At 40.9% G+C, this 27,034-nt stretch overlaps 1 protein-coding gene across 8 annotated transcripts in view; it reads left to right on the forward strand.

The window, feature by feature from the left end:
• KDM4C (lysine demethylase 4C) overlaps nucleotides 1-27,034 on the forward strand; it is a 259,002-nt gene that overhangs the window by 117,959 nt on the left and 114,009 nt on the right. For 6 of the 8 annotated variants that reach the window (XM_077344954.1, XM_077344951.1, XM_077344953.1 and 3 more), the window contains exons 9-12: nucleotides 13,117-13,310; nucleotides 18,091-18,329; nucleotides 19,332-19,633; nucleotides 25,009-25,120. In XM_077344954.1, the coding sequence (XP_077201069.1) occupies nucleotides 13,117-13,310; nucleotides 18,091-18,329; nucleotides 19,332-19,633; nucleotides 25,009-25,120 (847 nt within the window). The remainder of the gene's footprint in view (nucleotides 1-13,116; nucleotides 13,311-18,090; nucleotides 18,330-19,331; nucleotides 19,634-25,008; nucleotides 25,121-27,034) is intronic. The other 2 variants (XM_077344957.1, XR_013232575.1) reach the window with 2 other exon arrangements.

Below are 27,034 nucleotides of genomic sequence, written 5' to 3' on the forward strand. Positions count from 1 at the left end.
AGAAAACCTCAGATGGGCACAGAAAAATCTAATTAAAAAGCCTTTTCAGAATAAGCCAAAATAATTTCCGTTTCATTCCCCTTTACCCTTATCACAAGGCCTCTCTCCTGAGCCCCCTTACTTTCTTTTAGGTGGAAGGAAACCTCAGCCAATGGAAGGAAGGAGGCTTGGCTTTGCATCTTTCCCCATCCAATGGAGGGAGGTGGACAAAAGCAAGTTGTGGTGTGGCCTATACCAGTGGTCCCCAACCCCCAGTCCGGGGACCGGGACCGGTCCGCAGCTCCTCCTCGTCCTCCTCTCTGGCTGCTGCCTCAGGGGCTGCCTTGCCACTCTGCCACCAGCTCACCTTTGGTGCTCTCCAGCAGCCGCCATGGCTGGGGCTCCTCCTCGGCATGACACTGCACAGCTGCTTCTGGCAGCGCTCCCCCAGCAGGCAGTGGGAAGTCAGGGGCACCGGCAGGGAAGCAAGTGGAGCTGAGGCTCAGGTGGCGGCAGCGACGTCCCTCGGCAAAAGACTACCCCCCCCGGTCCTCAGTAAAATTGTCAAGCATTGACTGGTCCTCGGTGATAAAAAGGTTGGAGACCACTGGCCTATACCACACAGAGCTGAAGAATGAGTATGAACCTTCTAACCATCATAATCTGTTGTTACCAGCTGCTCCCTAAACTGAAGTGTTACATCAAAGTATCAGTACTGGGGTAAAGAAACGATTCATATTCTTACACTTTGCTTGCCTTGATTATGCTTCTATTGACTATTGTCTTTATTTGCCGTTGCAGACTTAAATATTCATAGGTGTCTCACAGTGGAGGACAAATGAAGCAGAAAAGAGTCATGCTAGATACAGTGATGTGAGGAATAAGCACAGTTTCTGCACTGACGTACTGTCCAGATTTTCAGGGACCCTAAAAGTCCTTTTATATCCTCACCTGCAGAAATTAGTTTACTAAGACACTTTACTCATGGTGCAGTGAGGAAGGGGAACATGTAGGGCATTTCCACACATCGGTAAAAATAGTGTTACACCAGCTGAATGGCATAGCACTAAATATTGTTGTGCCTCCCAGCCCCTCCTCACCTTTTTGCTGTCTTGCTCTTGTCTGCTCCCTTTTCACTCTTCTCATCCTCCACAACTGCTTCTGGAAATGGCGAAGAGAACAAGGCACTTTATACCCGACTCTCTTCCGTCTGTCAATCAATTCAGGCAAACAATCCCATTTCTTCATGTTTTAAAGGTCCCACAATGCCCACTATTTTTTTTAATTCATATTTCTCCGTTTAAATGCCTATGCATCTAATCATAGATGCATAGTGTTTCTTGAATACCACCCTTGAATCATGAGTCTTGATACTTTTACAAATTAATCTCATTCCTGATTTTGGGAGGGACTTTAGAGAGCCATACTTTGTGTTACAACTTTGGGAAAAAAATATTTCTGCCATTCCTGTCCCCTGGACAAGAGAGTGGGAGGTGGGCACGAAGGTGGGATGAGGCAAGCGCCTTTAGCGCATTTGAGCCTCCATACCTTCCTTCTTCTTGCTGCCTGCGCTAAATAAGTTGGGAAATCCACATTATGTGATTCCCAACTAGCACTTTAAAATGGAGAATATAGACAGCCGGTTACACTGGATGTTGGTGACATCATATGGAGGGGCCGGAATATAATCACTACGTAATGTAAGCATTTCGCTACATTTAACGGGTGCTTAGATCCCCGTAGTAGTAGTAGTAGTGGGACCGGGAGCTGTACTGCTACTGGTTACCCTGTTACCATAAACAGTGTGCCTACTCAGCTACTCCCTTTAACAAGTAGGGGGAAAGTCCCCTGTGCTGCTTGCCATGTTATATATGTAGGAAAGCTTTTAGGAAGAAAAACTTCAATGTGATTTCTGATGTGTCTGACTTCCAAGAAGCATGCAAACACAACGTGGTGAATGTGGAATGCCATAGGTCTCAAACACTGGCAAGCTTTGGTTACTTGGGGATAGTAAGAGTTAGTTTAAGGGTATATTGCCAGGGTACATATTTTAAATATCTACTTCTCAAATTTCTTATTGTGAAGGTAGGGCGTACTTACTCATATTTCTCTTGTGACCGTGAATGGACCACAATAGCCAGCCATGTTTCCAGATGTACATAAAAAGGCTGTCACAGCATGATTTCTTTTTACACATTTATATTAATAGCCTGTCTTTTCTCTTTTTTAAAACTGTATATTGTGTACAGATGTCTCTTCTGGCATCAGAAATCCAATTGGACAGAGGGAGATAGAATTGTCTTAAAATGCTCTTTACTGCTTGCCAAAATACTGAACTGATATCAGCTGGTTTATTTATGGCTGATTTAAGATAAGAGCAACTATGTATAAAAATACTCCTTTAGAAATCTGCTAGCCTGAGAAAGGAACAAATACCTGGAATAGGATGCATTTTGTACCGCTGCTTAAAAAAACTTTTTGGGACATCCTGAGTGATTAATGGGCATTTATAGACTAAGAATAGCTTACATGCCATATAAAAGATTTTGCCCAATCTTATCAGCTGCCTTTATGTTAAGATATAGTGCAACTCTGAAAGCTACTGCTGAGATTCACGCAGAAATAGCATAGTAAATAATACTTTGTGTATATCTTGAATTTAACATAGACAGAAATTTATCTAGATTTTGTGACTGAATAGGAAGCAGTGAAGTAGTATCAGGAAACTGAAACAAATGTTTAGTAGATATAAAAATATGAAACTTAACAACTGCAATCTTTTAATGTGTAAACATTCAGGTCTGTGGATAAATAATGTAGCACTCTAAGCTCTATAGAAGCATTCTAGAAAGAATTTTACAGCAGGCATAGTTATTTTAAATGAATTTATTAATAGAATATTTTTGGACCACATCTGGGGGGTGGTGAGATGGAGAAGGGAGAGACATAGAAAGGGAAAGAGGAGGAGGAAGAAGGGGAGCCCGGGAGGGGGACTTGGAGCCAAGAAATGCTGCTTAAATGAGAAAGCAGCCTGTGAGAGTAGCCAGGTGAGTGGGGTTGAAGAGCATTGACCAGCCTGTGAAAGGGGGAGTGGGAAGGGGATGCAGGAGCCTACCTCCCCACCCAGAGTCCTCCAGGGAGGGGGCAGGGAACCAGCAAACAACACCCAGAACCTGCAAGAAACAAACACATACTTACCTGAGAGAGAGCTGGAGGAAATGGGCAATGCCTAGAGAGGAGGGAAACTAGAACAGGAAGAGGGCACAGCGGTTTAAAAGCAGCAGGGTGGAGCCAGAAAGGGGGATAAAAATAGAAGGAGAGACACACAGGGGGTGGGTCGTTCTGGAGAAAGCGAGTAGGAGTTGCAAGCTGTGGAACATGTATGTTGTATCACTTGGAAGAATAAACAGCAGTTTTTCAGTGGACAACTTGGAGTCCCTCCTATTTTGTGGGATAAAGGGACCATCAAGACGGCTAAAGGGTGGAGCCCAAGGGGGGGCGTGTTACCTGATGCCACAGAAACACTAGCTAAAGAACTAAAATAGCAATCACAAGCTTCATCAGACTGAATGTTAAGAAACACACTAACCCCAAAAGAAGGTGCCCCCATTCTCCATTTCCAAAGTCAAATTAAATGATTAAATTAAATAAAACCAGTAGAAAATGCAAGAGAGGCCCAAAAGAATCAGTGCAGTGTACAGAGTGCCCAGCAATACCAGTGCATTTATAGGGTGCCCAGCAGAACCCAATGCCATAGTGGCAATACCTGCTCAGTGGGACTGATAATGAGCTCAGGATCACAGTCTAAGCAAGGTGTTAGCAGTCAGACCCCTCCTTGCTTTGAGGGGCAGTTTGCTAATTCCCCCATCTAAATTCGGAAGTCTATTTTAGGTAACAATGGGGTAGGTGGGTAGAAGCTCAGCAGAACCAGTACACAGCTAACCTGGTGGCTTCTGTTCATAATAATAACAAAAAAATTGCTACTGTACTACTCTTAAATACAGGGATGATATGAGACAGTGGTGGGATGCTTATGAAATTGTCTGAAGACAAGAAAAAACATTCTGGCATTGGATAATGCAAGTGGATTTGTAAGGCATTGTGAAAGATGCCTCTGCCACCAAACCCTTGACTTCCTATTCCTTTTTAAATTCAAGCGTCTCAGATATAGCACTGAAAAGGCATTTATTTGTGACTGAAATGCACTTGCAGTTCACTTAACAGGAAATGGACTTATCACAATTTGAAACAGTGTATTTCAGGGGAAGATATGTGTGTTAGAATCATCTTGTTTATTTCATGAATATTCTTTTTATTATTTAGTACTGCAAACCAGAATTTTTTATCCCCAACAATACAGTAAAAAGGTAAAGGTATCCCCTGTGCAAGCACCAAGTCATGTCTGACCCTTGGGGTGACGCCCTCTAGCGTTTTCATGGCAGACTCAATACGGGGTGGTTTGCCAGTGCCTTCCCCAGTCATTACCGTTTACCCCCCAGCAATCTGGGTACTCATTTTACCGACCTCGGAAGGATGGAAGGCTGAGTCAACCTTGAGCCGGCTGCTGGGATTGAACTCCCAGCCTCATGGGCAAAGCTGTCAGACGGCTGCCTTACCACTCTGCGCCACAAGAGGCTCATAACAATACAGTGCCTTTCAGTAAATTATACTTTTCTACCTGAAGGCATTTATGTCTAGTTAACATTAATGAAATTTGTTTTTGTTTTGTGCTCAGAGATTTTCAAGTTGTTTGAGCTAATCAGACAATATCTATGAACCTGAAGATGCAAGATAGTTTTAATTCTTAAGGCTTGTGTTTATAGGGCATAACATATAACTTTCACCTTTTGAAAATATAACATGCACTTTTTGTTAGGAAACCAAAGCAATCTTGAACATGAACCAGAACTATATTTTGTTTTGATAACTATTTTCCAAATGAGTTTTCTTTTGCTTAGGATTCAGATATACACCCACCCCGTCTGTACAACATGGCTATGTCAACAGACATGTCTGTGTACTTTTATGATTTTAAAAATATTTTATGTTTAGCTGTTCAGAGAGAGTTAATTTTTACTATAAGCAAGTTGTTTTTGTTTTGACACATTGATGATAGCTTGTATTTTGGTAGTAGATAACAATAACTTGAAAAGTAATGATTTTTCAGATGTTGGTAGTGGCAAAGAATATTGTGCAAAGTGGCAAAGTTTGAGACACAGGTGGAACAAGTCAAAGAAGGCACATAGACTAAAGAGAGAGAAAGGGTTGCTAGCTGGAGATAGTTGCCAGGACTAGTTGTAGTGATATGATTGGATGCTTTAGGTTTGAGTCTGACCTGCCAAGGATAACCAATCGATTTACATTGCTTTTAATGATAGCAGCATTCACTTACTTTTTGGTTCCTAGTTATTACTTCAAAAACTCCATGATATGAATAAATAAATATTGGCTTGAACAGGCATATATATATATTTATATTTATTTAAGACCATTTCATTGGACAATGAAATGTTTCTCCAATCTGCAGGAGGATCAAAATAGCACATCCTCTGTTGGGTAAAAATATGTTTGTACTTACTCATCTTCACATTTCTCTATCAATAAGTTTTTTATTTTATGATTAGGGATTAGAACATTTTGTTCTCAGAACTTGGAATGATGATATTATATTTTTCTTTCCTTTATTCTGTCCTTTATTTTTCTTCATTCCAGGGGGAAAACATCCTTTATATAACTTCCCATACCCTATTCAATTGGTATGAAATTCTTAGTGATTGTACCTATTATCCAAGGGATGCGGTCTGCCAAACATTTCCTTTTATAGGTAATTAAAATGCTTGCTTGAAGAATAAGCTGAGGCAGATACCTGGCAATCAAGGAAGTAAGAGGGCACAAATAACCTTTACAGAGTATTCTTTCTAACTGTTGATGTGTAAAGCAGGATGGGTGAGGGTCTATTTTTAAACAAAAACAAAACACACTGATGATGGATGCTAAACCCTTGCTATTCTTGTAACTTATGCATGGAGACTTTGTTGCATGGAATAACTATGAGTGCAAGAGAGCTTTAGCCCCGGCCCTATAGTCATCACTAACCATCACAGAATCATAGAATCATAGAGTTGGAAAGGGCCATTCAGGCCATCTAGTCCAACCCCCTGCTCTACGCAGGATCAGCTCTAAGCATCCTAAAGCATCCAAGAAAAGTGTGTATCCAACTTTTGCTTGAAGACTGCCAGTGAGGGGGGAGCTCACCACCTCCTTAGGCAGCCTATTCCACTGCTGAACTACTCTGACTGTGAAATCTTTTTCCTGATATCTAGCCTATATCGTTGTGCTTGTAGTTTAAACCCATTATTGCGTGTCCTCTCCTCTGCAGCCAATGGAAACAGCATCCTGCCCTCCTCCAAGCGACAACCTTTCAAATACTTAAAGAGGGCTATCATGTCCCCTCTCAACCTCCTTTTATCCAGGCTGAACATTCCCAAGTCCCTCAACCTATCTTCATAGGGCTTGGTCCCTTGGTCACCACCAAGAATGCATCAGCAGAAAACAGTGAGAGTCCAGTAGCACTTTAAAGATAAAATTTGTGGCAGGGTATGAGGTTTTGTGACAGCAGTGGCTTACTAAAGTTCACACTCTGCCACAATTTTTGTTAGTCCTTACAGGTCTACTGGATGCTTGCTCTTTGCTGCTGCTACAGACAAACAGGGCTATCTGTCTTGGTCTGTCAAGAATGCATCATTTCACTAATGGGCTTGTCTTTCTTCAATGAATGTTCATGAAAAAACAGTATTGTAAAAGAATAGGATCAGTAAATATTAATTACTGTAAGATGCATCTGCCTCTGGTTCTCCTTCCATTGAAACAACCGATAAGATACTATGTTGACAGCCTCATTTTAAAATTTATCTTATACATCATTATCTAAATGTATCGTATTAGCATCCCCACCCCAAAACAGACACGATCTTTAACATTTTAGGAGGGAATCTAAAGTACAAGTATCCTAAGTATAAGAAGCAAGCTGAATATTTTTCCATCTTTTTTGTATGACTGGCTGTGTCAGTGAACAGAGTGTACTTTTCAAGATTTTGTACCAAAGGAACACTTGTTTTATTGAAGCTTGTACAAACGGATAAGTGATATCAAAGGTTTCTGTAGCATTGCCTACACGTTGCCAGAAGGTTGGTATAAAAATATATCACTCTCTGATTCTGCTAGGGAAGAATAGCTATTGTTACAGCATGCTTTAAATCCTTGCCACGTACAAGCAGTGCCTGTCATATGTTTGTTCTGTAGGTAATATGGGAAGTGTAAGAGGCTCTCTGTTACAGCCCCTCTAACAAGAAGTTTATCAGGGTATATGTTTTGTACTTCCTTGGTTGCTGGCTATAAATGAAGGAGTCTTTAGCAGAATAGCCTATTTGTAGCTTTAGTAATAATCGAATACAACTTCTAACTTTTATTCTTCAGTAAAAGCTTTGATTAGTTAATGAGTTAAGATTTTTGATCTCCAAAATTTATTTTAGCCCTGTTTTATGATGTGTATTTTGAGCAGTCTCTATCATATACAAAATCCTCAGATCTTTTTATCTAATTTACAGCTAGCTGAATATTTACCTTTATTTGTTCAGAAGAGATTGACAGATTATATGAATTGAACACAGGTGTTATTATATGTGGATTCTCATGCTGGCATCCAAGATGCATTTTACTGCATGCAAAAAAAAAAAAAAAAGAGAGAGAGAAGAAAGTATTTTACCTGCCTGCCTGGGAGAGCATTATGATATTCCAAAATGTTTGGATCCCAAACTGTGACTGTACTGTAAGAAATCTAAATCCACTACTTCCAACTACCTTGTGATCCCTGGCCACAGGGAAGCTCACTTGACCTCAACCAGGGCCAGAGCTTTCTCCATCCTGGCCCCCACCTGGTGGAATGAGCTCCCAGGGGAGATCAGGACCCTAACGGAACTTGAACAGTTCTGCAAGACCTGCAAAAGGGGGCTCCTCTGCCAGGCATTTGGTTGAGGTCAACCTGAACCAACCGCTTCCCACTGGCCCTCTAGCCTCCTTCCTATGGTAATCACTGCTTATCCGTCCAATCCACAGGGTCATCAGTATGCGTTAGTTGACTTAATGTTCTCCCCATTGTTCTTCCTTTCTACCACTGTTACCACTGTATTATTATTGTTAGAAATACTGAGTTACCTGTATTGTTCCTGTTTGATGAAAACCACCCTGAGCCTTCGTGGGGGGCGGTATATAAATATAATAAATAAAATAAATATAATATAATTTGTCCAGATTAAAAATGTGATCTTCAATAGATATGGCACTTCCCACTTCCGCTAATAATATTTGTTACAAACTGTTAAAAACAGCACTTGCATTTTAATGCAGTTTGTCCTCAAGATATTTAAGAGATTATACTGCCAATGCATCTGCACTTCTATCAAATTGTGGAAAATCTGAGCCAGAGGGTCATATGGAGATTTATGCCTATGCCAAAACATTTTAGGTTTTATTTCAAGCTGAAATGTATATTTGGCATCCAGAAAGATCTTCATTTAGGAATATCTTATGGGGTGATGTTTAAGGCACCAAGAGGAACTACCATTGTGGGAGAAAACTGCAGAACCCCCTTGATGTCTGAAAGTGTTTTGACACATATACACATGGACCTTTGGAGCCTGGCTTCTGCAAGTAAAAGGCCATATTAAGTTTTACTTGATATTAAATGGCTGCAATTCTTAAAAAACACTTTCCTGATAATACAGCTCCTTAAATAAATTGGGACATAATTCTGAGTAAACATACTAAGAATTGCTCCCAAAATATGTAAATTTGGTTATAAAACTAGAATGCTCTTTACAAGAGAAATGTGAACTCAAAATAAATACCATCATGAAGAGAGCCAAGGTGGTATAGTGGTTAAGAGCAGCAGCTTCAAATCTGGTGAGCCGAGTTTTATTCCCCGCTCCTCCACATGCAGCCAGCTGGGTGACCTTGGGCTCGTCATAGCCCTGACAGTGCTGTTCTGACTGAGCAGTCCTGACCAAGCAGTCCTGTCAGAGCTCTCTCAGCTTCACTTACCTCAGAGGGTGTCTTCTGTTTTTTGTGCTTTGTGTGTGGAGAAATGGCACAAAACAACCCACCTTTTCATATTCCACCAACTTGCTTGTGTTACTACACTTCTGCATTATAACGTGATTTAAGTGATTAAAAAATACTAATGATTTCAGACTTGGAAGGGAGTGTTTAAAGGCAATAAGATGGTGCTGGCCGTGTCTTTTCCTCACATGACAAAGATGGACAAGTAAAAAAAAAGGATGCTAGGAAGTTTACACTTCCTGTTCCCCAGCTTCAGGGCAGAAACAAATGGGGGTTCAATTCAGGTGCAGAAAGAGGGGAAAAGGGGACAAAGGAACTCAGAAGCGGTCTAGGTAGGGATCCCATACTTTAAAAACAGGAATTATTGTGAAATGACAATGAGGTGAGTCTTCAGTGTGGAAACAGTCTCAGCGAGGTAAATATTTTTTCTCAATCAACTTAGCCTTTTAAAATGTTCACTTTTTTGTCTTCTTCAGTACCAGTTTTCTGCTGGTGGCTGCTGCTGCTTCTTTACATTAGGCAGTTGGATGAACATGTGAACATTATAGTACTGTAATCTATATGGCCATTGAGCTTTAGTTATGTCAGAATGTTGTTGTAGATAAGTCAAGGCACTCTGACCTGGGCTGAATCTGCACAGAGCTTTTATTCCAATCCAGTCAGTCCCTGCCATCTACCGTAGTCTGAGGAAGAGTGCTTGCACTCGAAAGTTCATGCCTTGAACAAATCTTCGTTGGTCTTAAAGGTGCTACTGGACTCTGATTTTATTGTGCTTGTGTTTCATGTGTGCCTACCACAGTTTGCAAACATAGGATTAGAGGACAGCAGAAATTCAGTGTTTGCCTTACTCTTTAAAAAGATATATTGAAATATGCAACAAGAGCTGTATATTTAGAAGAAGAGTTGGTTCTTATATGCTGCCTTTCTCTACCAGAAGTAGTCTCAAAGAAGCTTACAATCGTCTTCACTTTCCTCACCCCAAAACAGATACCCTGTGAGGTAGGTGAGGCTGACAGAGCCCTGATATTACTGCTCAGAACAGCTTTATCAGTGCTGTGGTAAACCCAAGGTCACCCAGCTGGCTGCATGTGGGGAACAGGGAATCAAACCTGGCTCGCCAGATTAGAAGTCCATGCTCCTAACCATACACCAAGCTGGCTCTCAATTTAGCATTAAGAAGCATCATCTTTGCTAAAGAGAAATTGCTAAACAATATAATTTTGTTTAGAAGAAAGTTAATGTGGTCAGTGTAATGCAAACATGTTTTTAAAAATTAAGTGAAAATGCTGAGTGGGCAAAAACAAATTTCATTATGGAGTATCCATCACAATAACCTTTGTAACGCCGTTATATGTTCCTATTCAGTGATTGTGATCTATTCTTTGAAATGCTTTTCAGTGTTTCAGATATTTGTTTGTTTGCATTGTGATAGAAGAACATCTTCATTATGAAAATATGAATGACTAGTAAAAAAGCCCATTGTATAAAGAATACAATGGGCTCTAGCAGGCAGGGGCGAGAGCGAGGGACGGAAGGCTACCTGAAAGAGGGCGGCGGCTCCTTGGTGGCTCCTCGGCTGCAAGTTGGGCGGGTTGAGCTCCTCGGCGCAAAGCGCCTCCCAACCCGCCCTACCCCCCACCAGAGCTTATCTTCACTCCAGTGGCAAAGCGCCTCCCAACCCGCCCTACCCCCCACCAGAGCTTACCTTCACTCCAGTGGCCATTGCTCTGCTGGCTGCTGAGAGCGAAGGTATGCTCTCTGGCCCCTGCCTTCTAACCGACAACGGCTCCCCAGACCCCGGGGAGGCTGCTGGTCGGCTCGCTGCCCAGTGCCTTCCCCGGGGCCTGGGGACCGTTTTGAAGATCGGGGGGGGGGAAAAGCTCTCCAGGCACCGGGGAAGGCGATCCGCGGCTCGCAGAGGTGGATCGCCTTCCCCGGGGCCTGGAGAGCTTTTTTCAAGATCGGGGGGCTCTGCGAGCCGCGGATCGCCTTCCCTGGGGCCTGGAGAGCTTTTTTCAAGATCGGGGGGGGGGGGGAGGAAAAAAGCTCTCCAGGCCCCGGGGAAGGGAAATAAATAGGGAAGTTAGTGGCCAAGCTAATCTGAAACAATTCCCATTGTATTTTAGTCACCATCTCTCTTGACCAAGGCAGTTTTGGTTCCTACTGCACAGGACAAAGGGCATATTTATCCATTTGCCTCAGGTACCAGAATGTGTAGGCCACACTCCTTCATGGGGTGGAGAGTTTGTGACTGACTACTTGGCTACAAGTTCCACAGAGCAACTCTTCCCTGAATCAGTATTGACTGTTCTTGTAAATGCCTGCAGGCCTTCAAATATGATCTTCTATACTTATAAATAGAGCCTCTTGTGGCACAGAGGTAAGGCAGCAGTCATACAGTCTGAAAGCTCTGCCCACGAGGCTGGGAGTTCAATCCCAGCAGCCGGCTCAGGGTTGACTCAGCCTTCCATCCTTCCGTGGTCGGTAAAATGAGTACCCAGCTTGGTGGGGGGTAAATGGTAATGACTGGGGAAGGCACTGGCAAACCACCCCATATTGAGTCTGCCATGAAAATGCTAGAGGGTGTCACCCCAAGGGTCAGATATGACTCGGTGCTTGCACAGGGGTACCTTTATCTAACTATACTTATAAATGGAGGTGTTTCATCCTTTGGTGGGAAAACAAGATTTCCCTCCCCATTACCTGCCCATCATCACTGGTTCTGTTTGTAAAGTGGCAATTTGGTCATCTGCAGACACCTGTATCAGGTATTGTTCTGTGGACATTAATACAAGATGGGAGATTTCAGTGGGGAGAGCACTTACAGTCAGTCTTTCAGTGACTCACTCATCCTACCACCAGGTAAGTCAGTTTGCTAGTCTCACGAGGGTCTGCTCAGAACAGCACTTACTTGTAACCGTTGGTCATCAAGTTGTCTCTGTGCAGGCACATGTACCTCCTACCCTGTTGTAAGCTTCTGGAGCACGTGATCGTTAGGCAAGAAAATGGCTCTAATGACTCCAATTGGTTGCTTTGTTGCTAAGTTAGCTAAAAATCTTCCAGTGGCTGGCCTGTGTGTGTGCGCAGTCCCATGTGTGCCCTTACAGAGACAAGTTGATGAATGACAGTTTCAGGAAAGTGCAACACTAGGGTTAGGTGGTTTGGCGCCGAAGTGGCCGTTCACTCCCGATGCAGCCAGTGCCATGCTGCGGGGGATGGGAGGCTCAGGCATTGGCACGCCAGCTGGCGCACACACACAGGCGTGTCGGGAGCGAATGGCTGCTTTGGGCGCCAAAGTGCCCAACCCTATGCAAAACTATTTTGTAGCTTATAGTTTTAAGATAATACTTTTGAAGAAACAATTGCCTTCTTAACCGCCATTTGGGGGGGGGGGTTGCTAGTCAACTGCAACAGTATTGTCAGCCTTAAGGCCTTTATTTCTGTTGGTAAAAGGAGGAACAGGACATTTTCCCAGGCTGCTGTGTCCTTTGATTGTAGGATTACTGAGGCAGAACAGAAAGTTGAAAATATTCTGACCCAAACAAAATCAAGAACCTAAGAATAAGGGAACATTAAGATCAGGCCTTATTGAGGCCAGGTTTGTAAGCAATGACTTGGCAACTTGATAACACATAACTAACCCTGGGCTTGGCTCACTACCGTTCAATAGCAGCTACCCTATGAACATCAATGTGATGTATTGGTTAGAATTTCAGAGCAGGATATGGGAGACCTGGGTTCAAATCACTATTCTGCAGTGATAGCTCACTGGATGGGACTTGGGCCACGTACTCATTCTCAGCCTAACTGGCCTCAGCCTAACTTGCCTTGGTTGTGAGGGGAAATTAAGAAACAACTTTGTGTTCCTATTGTGGAGAAATATGCAGTATAAATACATTAAGTAAATAATAAATATAGCTGTAGACATGAGTGTGTAGAGTATTTTTGTGGTTGGATTTGGATTTTCTTGTTGCTTATAAACGTGTTTAAACATATCCATCTCTCCTCCCCACCCCCCAGTGTACCTGTAGGAAAGACATGGTAACTATATCAATGGATGTATTTGTGAAGAAATTCCAGCCTGATAGATACCAGCTGTGGAAACAAGGAAAAGATTTATATGCCATCGATCATACAAAACCCACCCCTGAAATGACACCTGAGGTAAAGGCCTGGTTGCAGAGAAGAAGGAAAACAAAGAGATCTTCCAGGTGGTAATGAATGTTTTATGCTCTGTTTAGTTTAAGTTAAATATGCCGTGATTTCCATGCTTTTATAGTGCTTTACCCATATACTCCCACCTCTTCTTTCACCCATTTCATTTGAGTTGTTCATTTATTTTAGTCACAGTTAATTTGTGTCTCCTTAAAATTAGCAGTGAGCTTGAGGGAAAGAGAGTCATATTTCAAAATGATAATACTAATTGAAGAAATGTATTCATTTTTTAAAGTTCAATGAGAATGCATTACAGAAGCTTATGGATGTGGAGCTCTGAGCATTAATATAATATTTGTTCTTTTTCTTACCTGATGATATCCTCCCCCCCCCCTTTTTTTTTTTTTTTGCCCAATCCTGGTTTCAGTGCTCAGGAAATCATCATTGGGGAGAGTTGGTTTAAAAACTAATTTCTGAATATTACAAGAAAAGTTTTCAAATGCTGCAAAGTCTTGTTTATGTATTCTTGAGAGTTCTGTAGCCTCTGGCCAGAGTCCTGTACAGAGGCAGATACCTAGTTGGCAGATTGTTCAAATGCTTGTGCCAGTACCTGGATATTCATGCGGATTTGAATTGTTTTACTGAAAATCCTAATGCTAATTGTCAATGCATATCTTTGCTGTTAGTAATCGAAAATATTGTTCTCATTACGTATGCAGGCTTTTTCACAATTGGAAAAATTCTGGAAACATTTCTCATGTATTAGAAGGATCCTTTAACTGTATGCTAAATTGATCTGATTCATTCACATCAAGGTCAGAAGGGGCAGTAGATATTTTATGAATCATACTTTTGAACAGACAAAATCCTGACCTATTTTTAATTTTTCAAGTCTACAAACCATTTAACGTACCAAATGATCCTCATAGTAGCTAATAAGTATTGGAACTTTACCAATTGTCTTGGCATTTACCTGCTCCCCCCAAGAGAAAAAAGTATTTTTTCTATTTCTGTTTGCCCTACTTTACATGGTGTTGTAGACCTGTCAGCTCCAGCAGAGTCAAGTGATGAAGAGGACCTCGGACGAAAGGGCAGCTAGCAGACAATGGCCTTGTAGCCCTTCAGCCCTGAGTTGGCAATGGAGGATCATCTGCTGGCCAGTTTGTCTCCCCTATCACCAGAGCTTCAGAAACAACATAGGAGAAAGATAAGAGAGGAGCTGCAGGACAGGAGGGGCAGTACCAGATTGGCCGCACTGAGCTGGCTGTCTATCAGTAATGAGGATAAGTGGTTGCAGGAACAAGGTTGAGATGACTGGTAGGTGCTGAGCATGTTGTTAAAAGCAGCCAAGAAGGGAGTGGCTGCTTGGAAGCAACATGTCCATTAGTTATTGACCTTGCAGTCTGTATTGTGAACTGATTCTTCCATCTTGGACTTTGACATGTGTTTTGGAACTCTTCTTTGGATTTCCCCTTTGGATTTGATACTGAGAATTGGGACTAACTGGTATTTGGACTTTGAACTGGTCTCTTGACAAGCCCTGATGGCTAGCTAAGTCCTTTGTCTACACGCTGTGTTGACATCAGGACACATTGAATCCATAGGGTCTTGTTATACATTTTTCTATTACTAAAGGCTTTGATATTCTGATATAATGCATTCTGAGAACATTTCTTCAGAACAAAAAGTTTATTTAAGGCACTTCTATACCAAGCCCAGCAGAGTTCAAAGGAGACAAAACACAGATAATCAGTTGGCTATTTGGGACATTGGATCTGGGAACTAAGGGGCACTACAAAATACGGGGGGTGGGGGTAGGAATGTGTAGGGAGGATAGGGAGTTGTAAAATATAATAGCAGGAAACAACCTTGGGGTATCAAACCAGAGCATCTGTGTTACATCAGGGCAAGACAGGTCAGAACCCATCTATAACAGAATTAAAATTGTGGCAGAAAACCTGGGGATTCTGGCACTTATTCAGGAATAATGCTTTTCAAAGTGATTTATAGACTACACTCTCTCCCCCCCCCCCCATTAAACCAAGAATGGACAATATCCCTCTTTTCTCTCTTGACATTTCCTGGAGATGTTATCACATTTAGGCTCCTTGTGGTTTTGAACTAGGAAGAAGAAAAAGTGGGGAATCATGGGTAGGTAGCATTGACTCATACCTAAAGGTTGGATTAGATGGATTCATAGCCATTTCTAGATAAACTAATTCATGATTCATATTAATCTGTGGCCCAACTTTAGAGACTGTGAAGCAGCAGCTGTGTTTAGTAGGGTTGAACATAAACCAGATTTTCCCACAAAAGAGGCCTGGTTCATGCCCTCTGAACTGAGATTTGAGGTGGGTGCCTCCTTTGGTTCAGTTCGGGGGTTTGGCTTGCAGCAATTTCAAATTGAAAACATGTGCAGCAATTTTAGCAGTCCATTTTGCTTCCTCCTGCTTAGAAATGGAGGGGGGAAGCAAAAAGGACTGTTAAAATGGCATCTAGCCATTTCAGGCTGACAGAAGTCAGGCATGCCCACTCTGATGTCAGGCTAAAATGGCTGCAAGCCATTTCAGTGATCAATTTCCCTCTTGCTTAGAAGCGAGAAGAAGCAAAATGGACCACTAAAATGGCTGCCAGCCATTTTTGTGGTCTCTTTCGCTTCCCCTCATTTATAAGGGAAAGGAGCAAAATAGACTGGTCCAGACTGGCTAGAACACACAAACATGAATTTTCTCGTTCATGCCTGTCCCTAGTCTTTAGAGTTGCTGTACCTCTGCTTGTTACTAGTCCCTTACATAGGCTGCCTGGCAAATGAAGGAAGAAAAAATCAATGGTGGAGCAGCTAAGGAGCACAATCATTGACATGGAAGTGCATGTGCAGTTTTCCTTTGTAAATTGCATGCCCAGAAAATGGACAGCTTTGTGAAAATTAAGCTTAGAATGCTGCATTAGGTTTTATGATACATACAAACTATTGTGGACTTTTCAGTCTTGGCTTACCTTTTGCTTCCTGATTTATTTATTTTTCAAAGACTGTCAGTCTTCTCCTTTAAACAAATGTATAGCATTTAATTATCAGTCTACATATGTCCATGCAATTTATGACTTGATAACCTTCATTTTAATACATATATGTCACATAACTGTTCAGTGATGTTCTTGCATTGCCACCGAGCTTGGCATCTTTATTATGCAACTGCCATTTGCACTTGGCAGAGAAATTATTTCCTTGTCAGTATAACCCTTATTTATCTGAATAGCCAATTTAAAAGTTAAAATTAAAAATGGAGACATTATAGTAATTATGTTGAAAGTTTCATCAGATGAGTGCATGCACTGAATTTATTCACAGTGTTAAACTGGTGGATGCATTTCTGTGCTATTTAATTAGTAGAGTTGGCACAAGTGCAAACACAGCAAGAGATGTGCATCCCCCAAATTAAGATAAAATGTTTGTTCAGTTTCACCTCTGCTGTAATGTGTCAAAGAAAAAAAGTATAATTTTAGTTCTGGGAATAATATACCTTCCCAGTAGAAATACAGAAATACCAACTCCAGTAAATTATTGAAGTAATATTTGTGTACTCGATTACATGTTATGCTGGTACTGTGTTGGTAATGAAGCACTTTTACCAAGATGGAAATTATATCACACCTGTAGCAAGACCCAGCCAGGAGAAGGATTGTGTTTGTGTGTGTGTGTACATGCATTTAACTTGAAAAAAATGATACAAACTTACTGAACACAGATTCTTTGGGTTTGGTGTAATCTAGTCAGGGAACTACAAATAGTACTGACAGCCTGACTGCCAGCAGTGGAATCTCCAAATATGGCAGCACAGATAGCATATAAGTATTCTCCTTGAAGTTCCTTAAGTGAACTTTCCAGATAACTATATGGAATCCATAAGCAAGAACCAACAAGGGAAGGTGTTACATCGCCCCTTATCTTTCCATCCTTCCCTCTGTACCAGGCACGTAGGATGCCCTCACTTATTGATGTTTTATCAGTGCTGTGGCGAGCCCAAGGTCACCCAGCTGGTTGCATGTGGGGGAGCGCAGAATCGAACCTGGCATGCCAGATTAGAAGTCCGCACTCCTAACCACTACACCAAACTACACCATAACCATATTAATGGTTATATAGGAATGATGAAAATGAATAATATAGCAGTAAAATAAGTTAGTTATAAAATATTTGAAGCAAGATCTGTTTTTAAGATTATGAGGAAGAAGAGATGGCTTCAATGTATTTTACAATGAATATTACTTTCTGCATGTTATGATCCGTTATATACAATCTTTTTCTTTCCTGTATCTTTCTTACGTTTAAGGCTTTTTGTAAAAAAGGGCTGATCCTGCGTAGAGCAGGGGGTTGGACTAGATGGCCTGCATGGCCCCTTCAAACTCTATGATTCTATGATTGTAAAAAAAAAATCTAAATATAAAATATATGCTTAGGAAATTGGACATAATTGTCAAACTTTAATGCAAATATGATATTATATTAATATATAAGTTAGTCTTTGTAATATTCTAAAGAATGCTTCACCAAATAAAAAGTTTTCAGACTTAATTCAACTGTTATTTGAAGTTATTTTAGTTAATAACTAACCTTAAAGAGTTATATTAACTCTTTAACTCTTTATAAGCTTAAATCCAGTCAATTGTTAATTTGTTTAATCTGATAAATTATAAACACTATCTCAACACAAAAAGTTGAAAAAAGCAAAGTTTTTTTAAGTGTCTTTAGGCTGGTGAGAGGGACCTTTTTATATTGGAAGCTATTTTATCTTATCCTAGCCAAACGTTCTAGTCTGACAACAGTATCTCTTATAACAGCTTCCAGCATACCCAATCACGATCAAAAAAGCTTAAAACACCAGAGGACAAGAAGATATCAACCATGCTTGTTGGTACAGAAATGGCAACCACTGAAGTGGCTACAGATAGCTTCAAGGTCAATGAAAAGCCATTAGAAAAAATAAAGCCAGTAAACACTGAAGTGCCATCTGGGGCAGAACAAGACACATGGATGATTCAGATGGAACAGAATTTATTGGATAGCAAAAAGGTCTCAGGTGAGAAAAGTGATATTATTTCCCATATAATACAGAAGTAGTTGATACTATGTGAACCTGTAAATCTGTAAGTGGCAATCAACACTATGAGTTGATTCACGCTATCAAAGAATGTATGCTACATTGGTATTAACATATCCATATGCCCATTGGAATGTAAATAAATTTGGGGCCTGACCATCTGTCTCCTTAGGACTAAACGTTGTAATTTAGGTCTAGGGGTGAAGGTCTTACTACTGTTACTGGTAGATTTAGACTTTTATCCCATGTTTTGTTGAAGGTTTGGGACAGCTGTAATGTCTGAAGTAAATAATGACATTCATAACGAGGAAGTATTTTAGTCAATGCTGGCAGCCATTAAAAATAGCTGCAAATTGTATCCTTCTGTATTCCTTCCAGTTACTCCATAGAAATAGCCATCTTCTTCAGACAACCTTTTCTCCATCCTAGTATCCATTCTTTCCCCCTTCTGCTTCACAGTTGACTTGCTCTGTACTACTCCACCCTTTCCAGAAACTAATATGAACAGCAGAGTTTTCTCTGTGCAAGCAGTGGGTATTTCCTGCTCATTTGCTAACCATTGCCAGGACTAGGTGCTACTATTAAGCTAAGAATGAAGGTTTTAGAACTAAATCCATTAAAAGAAACCTAAAATCATAACCCTGGGAAGTTTAACAGTCACGTTATAATATTTCCTTAAAGAGGTACTCATATAATTGCTTTAAAAACTTTTGTCTATGAGCTCCAAATGTTATGTTGGAAATACCTCCTAGTTTAGTAATAAAAATCAATCCATTGTGTGCAGGAGTTGTATTTTATCCATTCTGGAGGGTTGTGTGAGAATCCCATTGAAATGGGTAGAAGGTGCATAGTATCTGCTGACTTCAATGAATTTGAGCTCTAAAATTTGTAATTCGTTATTTACCAAAGCTATTTTTAATTCAAAATTTCATCAGTAGCTCTCAAGTATTGTTTTTCACTGTCTGAATTTTATCTTGTTAGCTCACAATTCTTTGAGCTCACTTCCTAACCATGATCCTGTAATGAAAAAAGAACAAACTGAAGATGAAGAGAAAGAAAACTCAGTTCAGTTCTGTCCTGAGGAATCTGGATTGGCCTTGCTTTCATCTGCTAGCTGTAATAAGGAAGGAGATTTAAAATCTTCAAGGCAGGCTGTAGAGTGTGCTTCTTCTGAAGCTGAGAGTTTGGAGAAAGAAGAAACTAGCAGTGTGTCTACAGAAGAAGATGATATCAGTGACCTTGAAAGCAGTGAAGGTGGCCTGGAACCTGGAGAAATAGCACTTGTAAGAGAAGGGTTTGGGGAAGAGAGAATGAAAATAATCTCAGCATGTCCATTGTTTTTGATAAACTCTGTTTTTGTTGGTTCTTGGAATATGTTCAAAATTCTATGAACTGACCTTGGGTTTTTTAAAGTGTCTGTTATGGGTTTAGAAAGTTTTTTTTTTTTGCTTTATTTTTCTATCTAAATATTTTCCTCCTCTTTCTTAACACTATTTTGTGTGTAATGCACACTCCCTCTCACCCAAGCCTCACAACAGTTATGAGGTGAATTATATGTTTCCAGATAGGTCTGAGACGAAAGTAGGGGTATGCAATATATTTTCAAAACCATATTGTTTGTTTGGATTTTGGAAATTGGATTTCCAAAAAATCCCGGAACCCAATATCAGTATGGTATTTGGATCTGGGATTTTTCAGAAATTCTGATTTTTGTGTGTGTGTGTAGAGGGTTCCAATAGACCCAAGAAGAAAAATATGGATTAAAAAATACCCTGATCCCAAAGCTGGTTTGGCTTCTTTTGTTTAAAGGGACTGCTGGAGATGCCTGACAACAGCTGAGAGGCAGATGCAATCTCCTCCCACATCTCTTGTTTTCAGAGCTAACTGATAATTCCCAAATAGATCTGGAATTTTGGGTTTTTTTCTCAAGATAACCCAGATACATTTGGGATGCCAAAATCTACCTGAAAATATTGGTAAGGTATTTTTGGGGTAGATTTTAACTCAGGTAAAGCTGAAGAAATTAAACTGTGTCAAAATAATTAGATGACATTTTTGCAGCGCTTTGAGCTGAAGATTTTTTTTGTGGTCCTTCCAATACCCTGTGATATAGAACAATATTATTTAAATTAGTGTTGTGGGTAGCTGACTAAAATTGAAAGGACACTGGAAGTCCTAAGGACAGCTCACTTTCTTAACCACCATCCTGGATAGAAATGCTGTTCATATCATCCCATTTACAAAAGCCCATCTCATTCTGATGTCTTCCCATTGAACTTGTAAATATTCATGTGACTGGGACTCCAGGAAATAATAGCATAGCTGTATCCACTAACTTGGGAGGCTCTATCTGTTTCTGGCACCCGCAGAGAGCAAACCATTTTGGATGCCAGATGTTCCTAGGAGACTGGAAATATACGTTTGAGCTAAGAATAAAACAGCACTTGCCCTTTTACAAACATAAATAGCAAGCTCATCATTGTTATACAGAGAGAAGAGATTTACCAGTCCCAAAGCCCAGTCCTTCTGTTTTAATATAAAGTGCTAATAAACATCTTCTCAATGGTGAGATTGTATATTTCAGCTTATGTTTAATTCATTTACTTGGGTACTTTTTAGCTCTATTCCTAAGTGGGTTTTCAACTATTTTCCAATATGTTTGCATGCTGTGTCTGTCTTGTAGTAATACAAAACATTTATAGGAATGCTGTTGAAAAAGCTAACCCTTTGCCATTCTGCACAGCAACCTTGTGTTGTGTAATGAGTCCATCCTATTTTTTAATCATGAAAACAGCTGCACAGTGTTAAACCAATGATCCTTCTAGGTCAACATCCTGTTTCCTCCACTGGCTAAACCTAGCAGTGTCAGGAAGTGATACAGCTTCAGGGTATTGATAGAGTGTTCCATTTCATATTGCTCACTGCCACTCTCATGAATTCCAAGCTTTATAAACATCTTAAGAGTTGGAACTGAAGATTGGAACTATTACCCAAAATTTATTGATATTTTTTCATCCCTAGTAATGAGCAGAGTTTGGGCATGCATACAAAATTCTAGTAATTTGACTAGTTGAGGAGTTTACTATAATTATGGGAACCTCAGCTTGTATTAAATGAAGAAAACTTACTCAGTCCTAGCTGAGCCAAAAAGATGCCCATAAAGCACCTTCTCAGCTGTGACTGGTTTTCTTGCAGCCCAGAAGCCAGCCTAAGATCAGATGGGCTGGCCCAAGATCAGTTGGGGAGTTGAGAGTTCCCTGTAGGGACAGGTCTGCACTCCATTCTCCTGCAGCCTAGTTTAAACCGGGTGGCAGGAAAGGGCAGTCTGGCTGGAATTGCGGGGCCCATGGAAATTTCATAGCTCCTTGCAGGCACAGCCCTGTGCTGCCTTCTCCTGCAGCCTGGTTTCAGCAAAGCCAGCTCCAGGACTGGGCTGCCATTTTTTAACTGACATTTTTTGGTTTGGGTCTATTGGACTAAAAACATCTTGGGATTTCCAAAAAGTCCTGGATTCAAATACCATACTGGTGTTTGGATCTAGGCCTTTTCAGGAACCCTGAATTTTTTTTCTAGGTTCAATAGCCCTGAACTGAAAAAATATCTGTTAAAAAATTACACACACCTACTCAGTCCTCAACACTGGGGCAGCTAAACTTGACAATATCTGGAAAAATTATTGTTTTGCTAATTTAAATGTTGGGTAGCTGCCGTTGCCTCTCTGAACTCAGGGCTTACTGTATATAATTGTATATAAGATGAATTTTTCAGCACAGTATTTCACACTGAAAAAGCCCTCCTCGACTTATAAGCGGATATAAAGGTAATTGAAATAACAGCCTGCTCCCAGCCAGCCAATCGTAGCATTGCCTTCTTCAAAGGTCTTGAAAGCTGAGCTTGTTGCTCCCAACCAACCAATTGTAGCATTGCCTTCTACAAAGGTCTTGAAAGCTGAGCTTGTTGCTCCCAGCCAGCCAATCATAGCATTGCCTTCTGCAAAGGTATTGAAAGCTGAGCTTGCTCTAGCAGCTTGTAGGATATCAACAATTTGACCGAGGGACTCAGATCTCTTTTACCCTTCTTTTCCTAATCACTTCTTCCAAATATTCTTTTGGTTTCTGTGTGTGGGGGGATTGGGGGGTGCTTTGTGATTTACTGTTTCTTTCTCCTAGTGTTTTTTTCTTCTTTTATCAATTAACATTGTTTGCCTTTTATTCTTGGGGTTGTGTTTTTTTTAACAATTGATTTTTACAGTTTTTTCTTTCAATGTTCAGTTTTGCAGTTCTTTATTTCAGTGTTTTGTTCTGAGGGGGCACTGTAGCTGTAGTTAGTTGTCCATTCTCCCAATTTGGTAGCTGTTGTACTTGTTGTAGTAGGTTGCCAACTTTGGGTACTGTTGTTCTGCTCTGGTTTGCTGGCTTGGGGGGCACTGTTTGGTTCTCCTGCCAGAGCTTTTTCTCACAGAGCAGTTCTGTCAGTGCTCTCTCAGGGTGTCTGGCATCAGAAGAGGAAGGGAAGCTGATTGCAAGCCATTTTGAGACTCCTTTGGTTAGTGAAAAGTGGGGTAAAAAAACCCAGCAGCTATTCATCCTCTTGACTTTTCTGTATTTGTTGGGGGGAAGGCTGGATGGGAGAGCCTGTTATGATGCAGCATGGATTAAACGCTTAGGCCACCCTGTAAATTTACCAGTAGCTGCTGCATTTCCCATCTTCGGCTTATATGCAAGTCAATATATTTGTCCAGATTTGTGGTTAAATTAGGTGCCTCAGTTTATATGCAGATCGACTTATATGCGAGTATATACAAGACTTCTAGAACCTGCATATCCCTCTGATACAGAGTTATTTACCCCCAAGCCATGAAAAGCGTTAGTAGCCCATCTCTACACAGGCTTCTGTTAAAGGGACACGGTGGTTTTCTTCAGGCCTGTTGGAAACTTTGTCCACTTGTTTTGCATCATTAGCAGTGGGCAGTGCTGAGTGGCATCAGCACACAGGTCTCCAGAAAAGCTTTCAGCATCTTCAAACATAAAGTTTGGAGACTGTTGCCTTAAACAGTGTTTTTCACATGCACTCAGCTGTCAAGGCCTTTTCAGGAGCAATGTTTCCTTGTAAAACCTTACGACTGTCCATCTTTTAAGACAAGTATGCTTTGCAGAAGAAAAGGAAGGCTACAAAACCTTCCCCAAGAATTTTGAATTTTGAAGGATTCTCTTCTATTTGCTGTGTTTTGGAGGTGACCAGAAGTGGCAGATATATCTAGCACAGGGAAAAAGAACAGGAGAAGTCCCTCATAAACTGTTCATCTTCTAGCTCAGGGGTAGTCAAACTGCGGCCCTCCCGATGTCCATGGACTACAATTCCCAGGAGCCCCTGCCAGCATTCGCTAGCAGGGGCTCCTGGGAATTGTAGTCCATGGACATCTGGAGGGCCGCAGTTTGACTACCCCTGTTCTAGCTAAAAGTAGCCATGCTAGGCAATTCCCATAGAACCATCTGAAAAAAAGCAATTCCCTAGTGAAATTTGGATATCTGATAGTTTTGTGACAAAACTGAACTCTGTGATTCTTAGCGCTGATGATCAGTAGTATTTTTCACTTCAAAACCCCTGTATAGCTGCTGTTTTTGTCTTTTTCTCTTGCGGGCACCTGGCTGCATTAGCACTTCAGGATTTTGTCATAAAGACATGTTCAGTTCTCTGTTAATAATGTCACTTTCACTGTGCCTTCTGGACTATCTTCTAATTCTAGTCAACATTATTTTAATATTCATCTAACAGTCCTCATGGGAGTAACCATATGTATATACTCCTCCTCGATTTGCTAAGCACATTACCAAGCCTATGTTATGAACATGTATGACGTTTTATGTACGGCGGCTGCTACCCCGCAGTGTCGCTGTGCCGTTGCGGTGGGGCATGATGCCCCACCGTTCACCGTGTACGCATGGTGATGGGGCATGCTGGGTTGCCCCGGCGTAGTGCGTGCACTTTACACCGGGGCCAGGAGGGCCGGATTGCTGCCGGCCAAGGTAAACGAAGCGGCAGGGGGGGAGGTGGGGAGGGGCTGGGGGGAGTGGGGGGCTAGGCCCCCTCCTCACATACTGGTGGCGGCAGGGGGTTACCCCTGCCAGCTCCGAGGTTCCACGGAGCCTGCAGGGACGTGCAGTGTCCCTAAAGGGACGCCGCAGGTCAGGGCTGGGCGGGCGAAAAGATCCAGTGCTGGCGATTATGCACAGCGTCGGCTCGCCTGAGCCCCTGCCAGCCCCCGGCGTACCCAGGAAGCTCTAGAAGTTACCGCGTTTGCTTAACGTGGGCCTTCCATAGCCGTGGGCCGGAATTTTCCCCGAAGCGCTGCCACAGCCAGCGCGGGCATTATCGTATGTGCATAATGGGTCTATGCCAGCTTTGTTTATCATACAAGTCTCTCCTCATTGTCCTTTTCCACATGGTATTTTGGATGTGGGCTGCCTTCTCAAAAACATGGCAGGGATTGTGCTGATGCCGGTGCTGACATTTCAAATATGACTTTTCGCTCTTAAAAGCCTTTTTAGTTGAGCCAGTTGCTACTAGCCTCTTTTTATTTATGTTGTGAACTGCTTTGAGTTCACATTTGTGAGGAAAGGCAGCTGTAGAAGTATTTTAATTAAATTATCTCTCTTAGAGAAATGAAGAAGAGCGAACAAAAACATCTAAAAGTTGGCGTCATCCATTAAGCAAACCCCCTGCCAGATCTCCTATGACGTTGGTCAAACAACAGGCAACAAGCGATGAAGGTGAGCATGCTTTTACCATCCCCTCGAATAATATATCTTTCAGCTAATATAAATGCACTGGCATATAGACGTCAACTGTTTTACAACAATAAGGATGAAAGGATCTTTTGCTGCTGTAAAATTAACTGCATCAAAACTTTCAGCATGCTTACCAAATACATAATGTAATTTTTTGGTACATTTCTCCTTTTTTGTCTCTTGAATTCTTCTAAAAGCATTAAAAGGAACTTGCAGGAAACTCAGAAAACAGTATGCAGGGGCTTAAATACTACATGGATAAAAGCTCATTCTGCAACCAGCTAGTCTTTGCTGGATTTCTCAGCAATTAGCTTTATCACAGAACATTACACTTTATTGAATGAATGCAAGCAGAGCTAAGCAGACCACCTCTGGGCCTTCTGAACCAACAGTGAACTGCTTTGCTCTTGGTTCTTTTTTGTATAAGCATTCTAGTTGGCTCTTGAAAGAAATCTGATTCTCCAGTCGACCTTGGTTATTATCCAGTTTGTGAAAGAGACACTGTTTTTATTCTGAGCAATATCAGAATTACCAAGTTCCTTTAATTAAACTTTGAATTCTGTGCACAAGTTCAGTTACAAATATAAAGGAAAACAAATGCTTTGCCTTTGTCAGCCTAGTTGAGAAAAGCTTCCCCATGGTGTGCATTAATGTTGATCAATCTGAGTGGCTGACAGCATTTTCTGCACAGCATCTTTATTGTGACTCATCTGACGCAGTGCCACTACACATATGATAAAAGAAAATGCTAATCCAGATATCAGATCAGCTGAAAGGTAAAAGGTAAAATGGTAGAAGAAGGTTAGATGCCAGCCATCTAGGATCTGAAATTCCTTCATCTTTCAGTGGTGGTTTACTATCCAATCCTTCACAAAACATATACCTGCAAATTGACTGGTTATTTTGTCATGAATGCAGATTTGTTGTTGGTGCTGCCATTAATTCTGAGATTTGTGTCTTGATTGCACAGTACTTTGGGAATTCATTTCACTTAGTATTGCTGAATCAGGTCAACACGTCTGTTCAAATTCTCAATAAAACAGAGAAGGGACTTGTGTTACATGCAACTGCTTATGCAAATATTTCCCTTCATGATGTGTTTTCAATGTAAGTTATAGTTCTGTCCATCTGGTTGTATCTCAGTTTTTATAAATCGTTCCATATTTTACACAACAATATTTATTATATTGTCACATGTTATAAAGGTATTTTGAATATATTTTAAAGCTAAAAATGTAAACATAATTCTATGGTCTATCATGTATTTCAAATCTGGGCAGGGCCATTCTGCATTCCTATTGCCATTCCTAATTTTCAAAAATCTTTTTTTCCCCTTGCTAAACAATCTCCCAGTAACTCAATTAACTGGTTTTATGTATAATTTTGAAAACAGAATATATTATTAGATTTTAATATTTAAACCAATACTAAGCATTATTTCTATTGTAATTGATTGTATTAGGTTACAGGAGTAATTATGGTGTAAGGTTCTGCTTGCTTGGGAGATATTAAAGCTGCTGACTTGTTAAAATTGTGGTGCAGAAATTCTTGTTCTCCTTCTGTCAAAATCCCATAAAAATGTTAATTATCTTAAAGACAGAGGGAAGCCGATAAATATGGATTTGACTACTCAGGCTTCATTCCTATGTATACTCACATGTATTTAGTTTATTTGGAGTCAGTGGACTTGATGCTGTGTATGTGGTTACTGGACCACAGCTATAACAAAAATGAAAATAAGCAGTACCATTGTCATCTTCATTGAGCTCATTTATATTCAAGTCGCTTCCTGCTCTAACGATAGAAGAGATAATGCAGACAAAGAAACACAGAGAAGGCAATAAAGGAAAAAATAAAGCAATCTCTGTGGATATCATTGTTCAGTTAATTGTTTTC

Source organism: Paroedura picta, chromosome 7 (assembly GCF_049243985.1).
Source record: "Paroedura picta isolate Pp20150507F chromosome 7, Ppicta_v3.0, whole genome shotgun sequence".
Lineage (NCBI taxonomy): Eukaryota > Metazoa > Chordata > Lepidosauria > Squamata > Gekkonidae > Paroedura > Paroedura picta.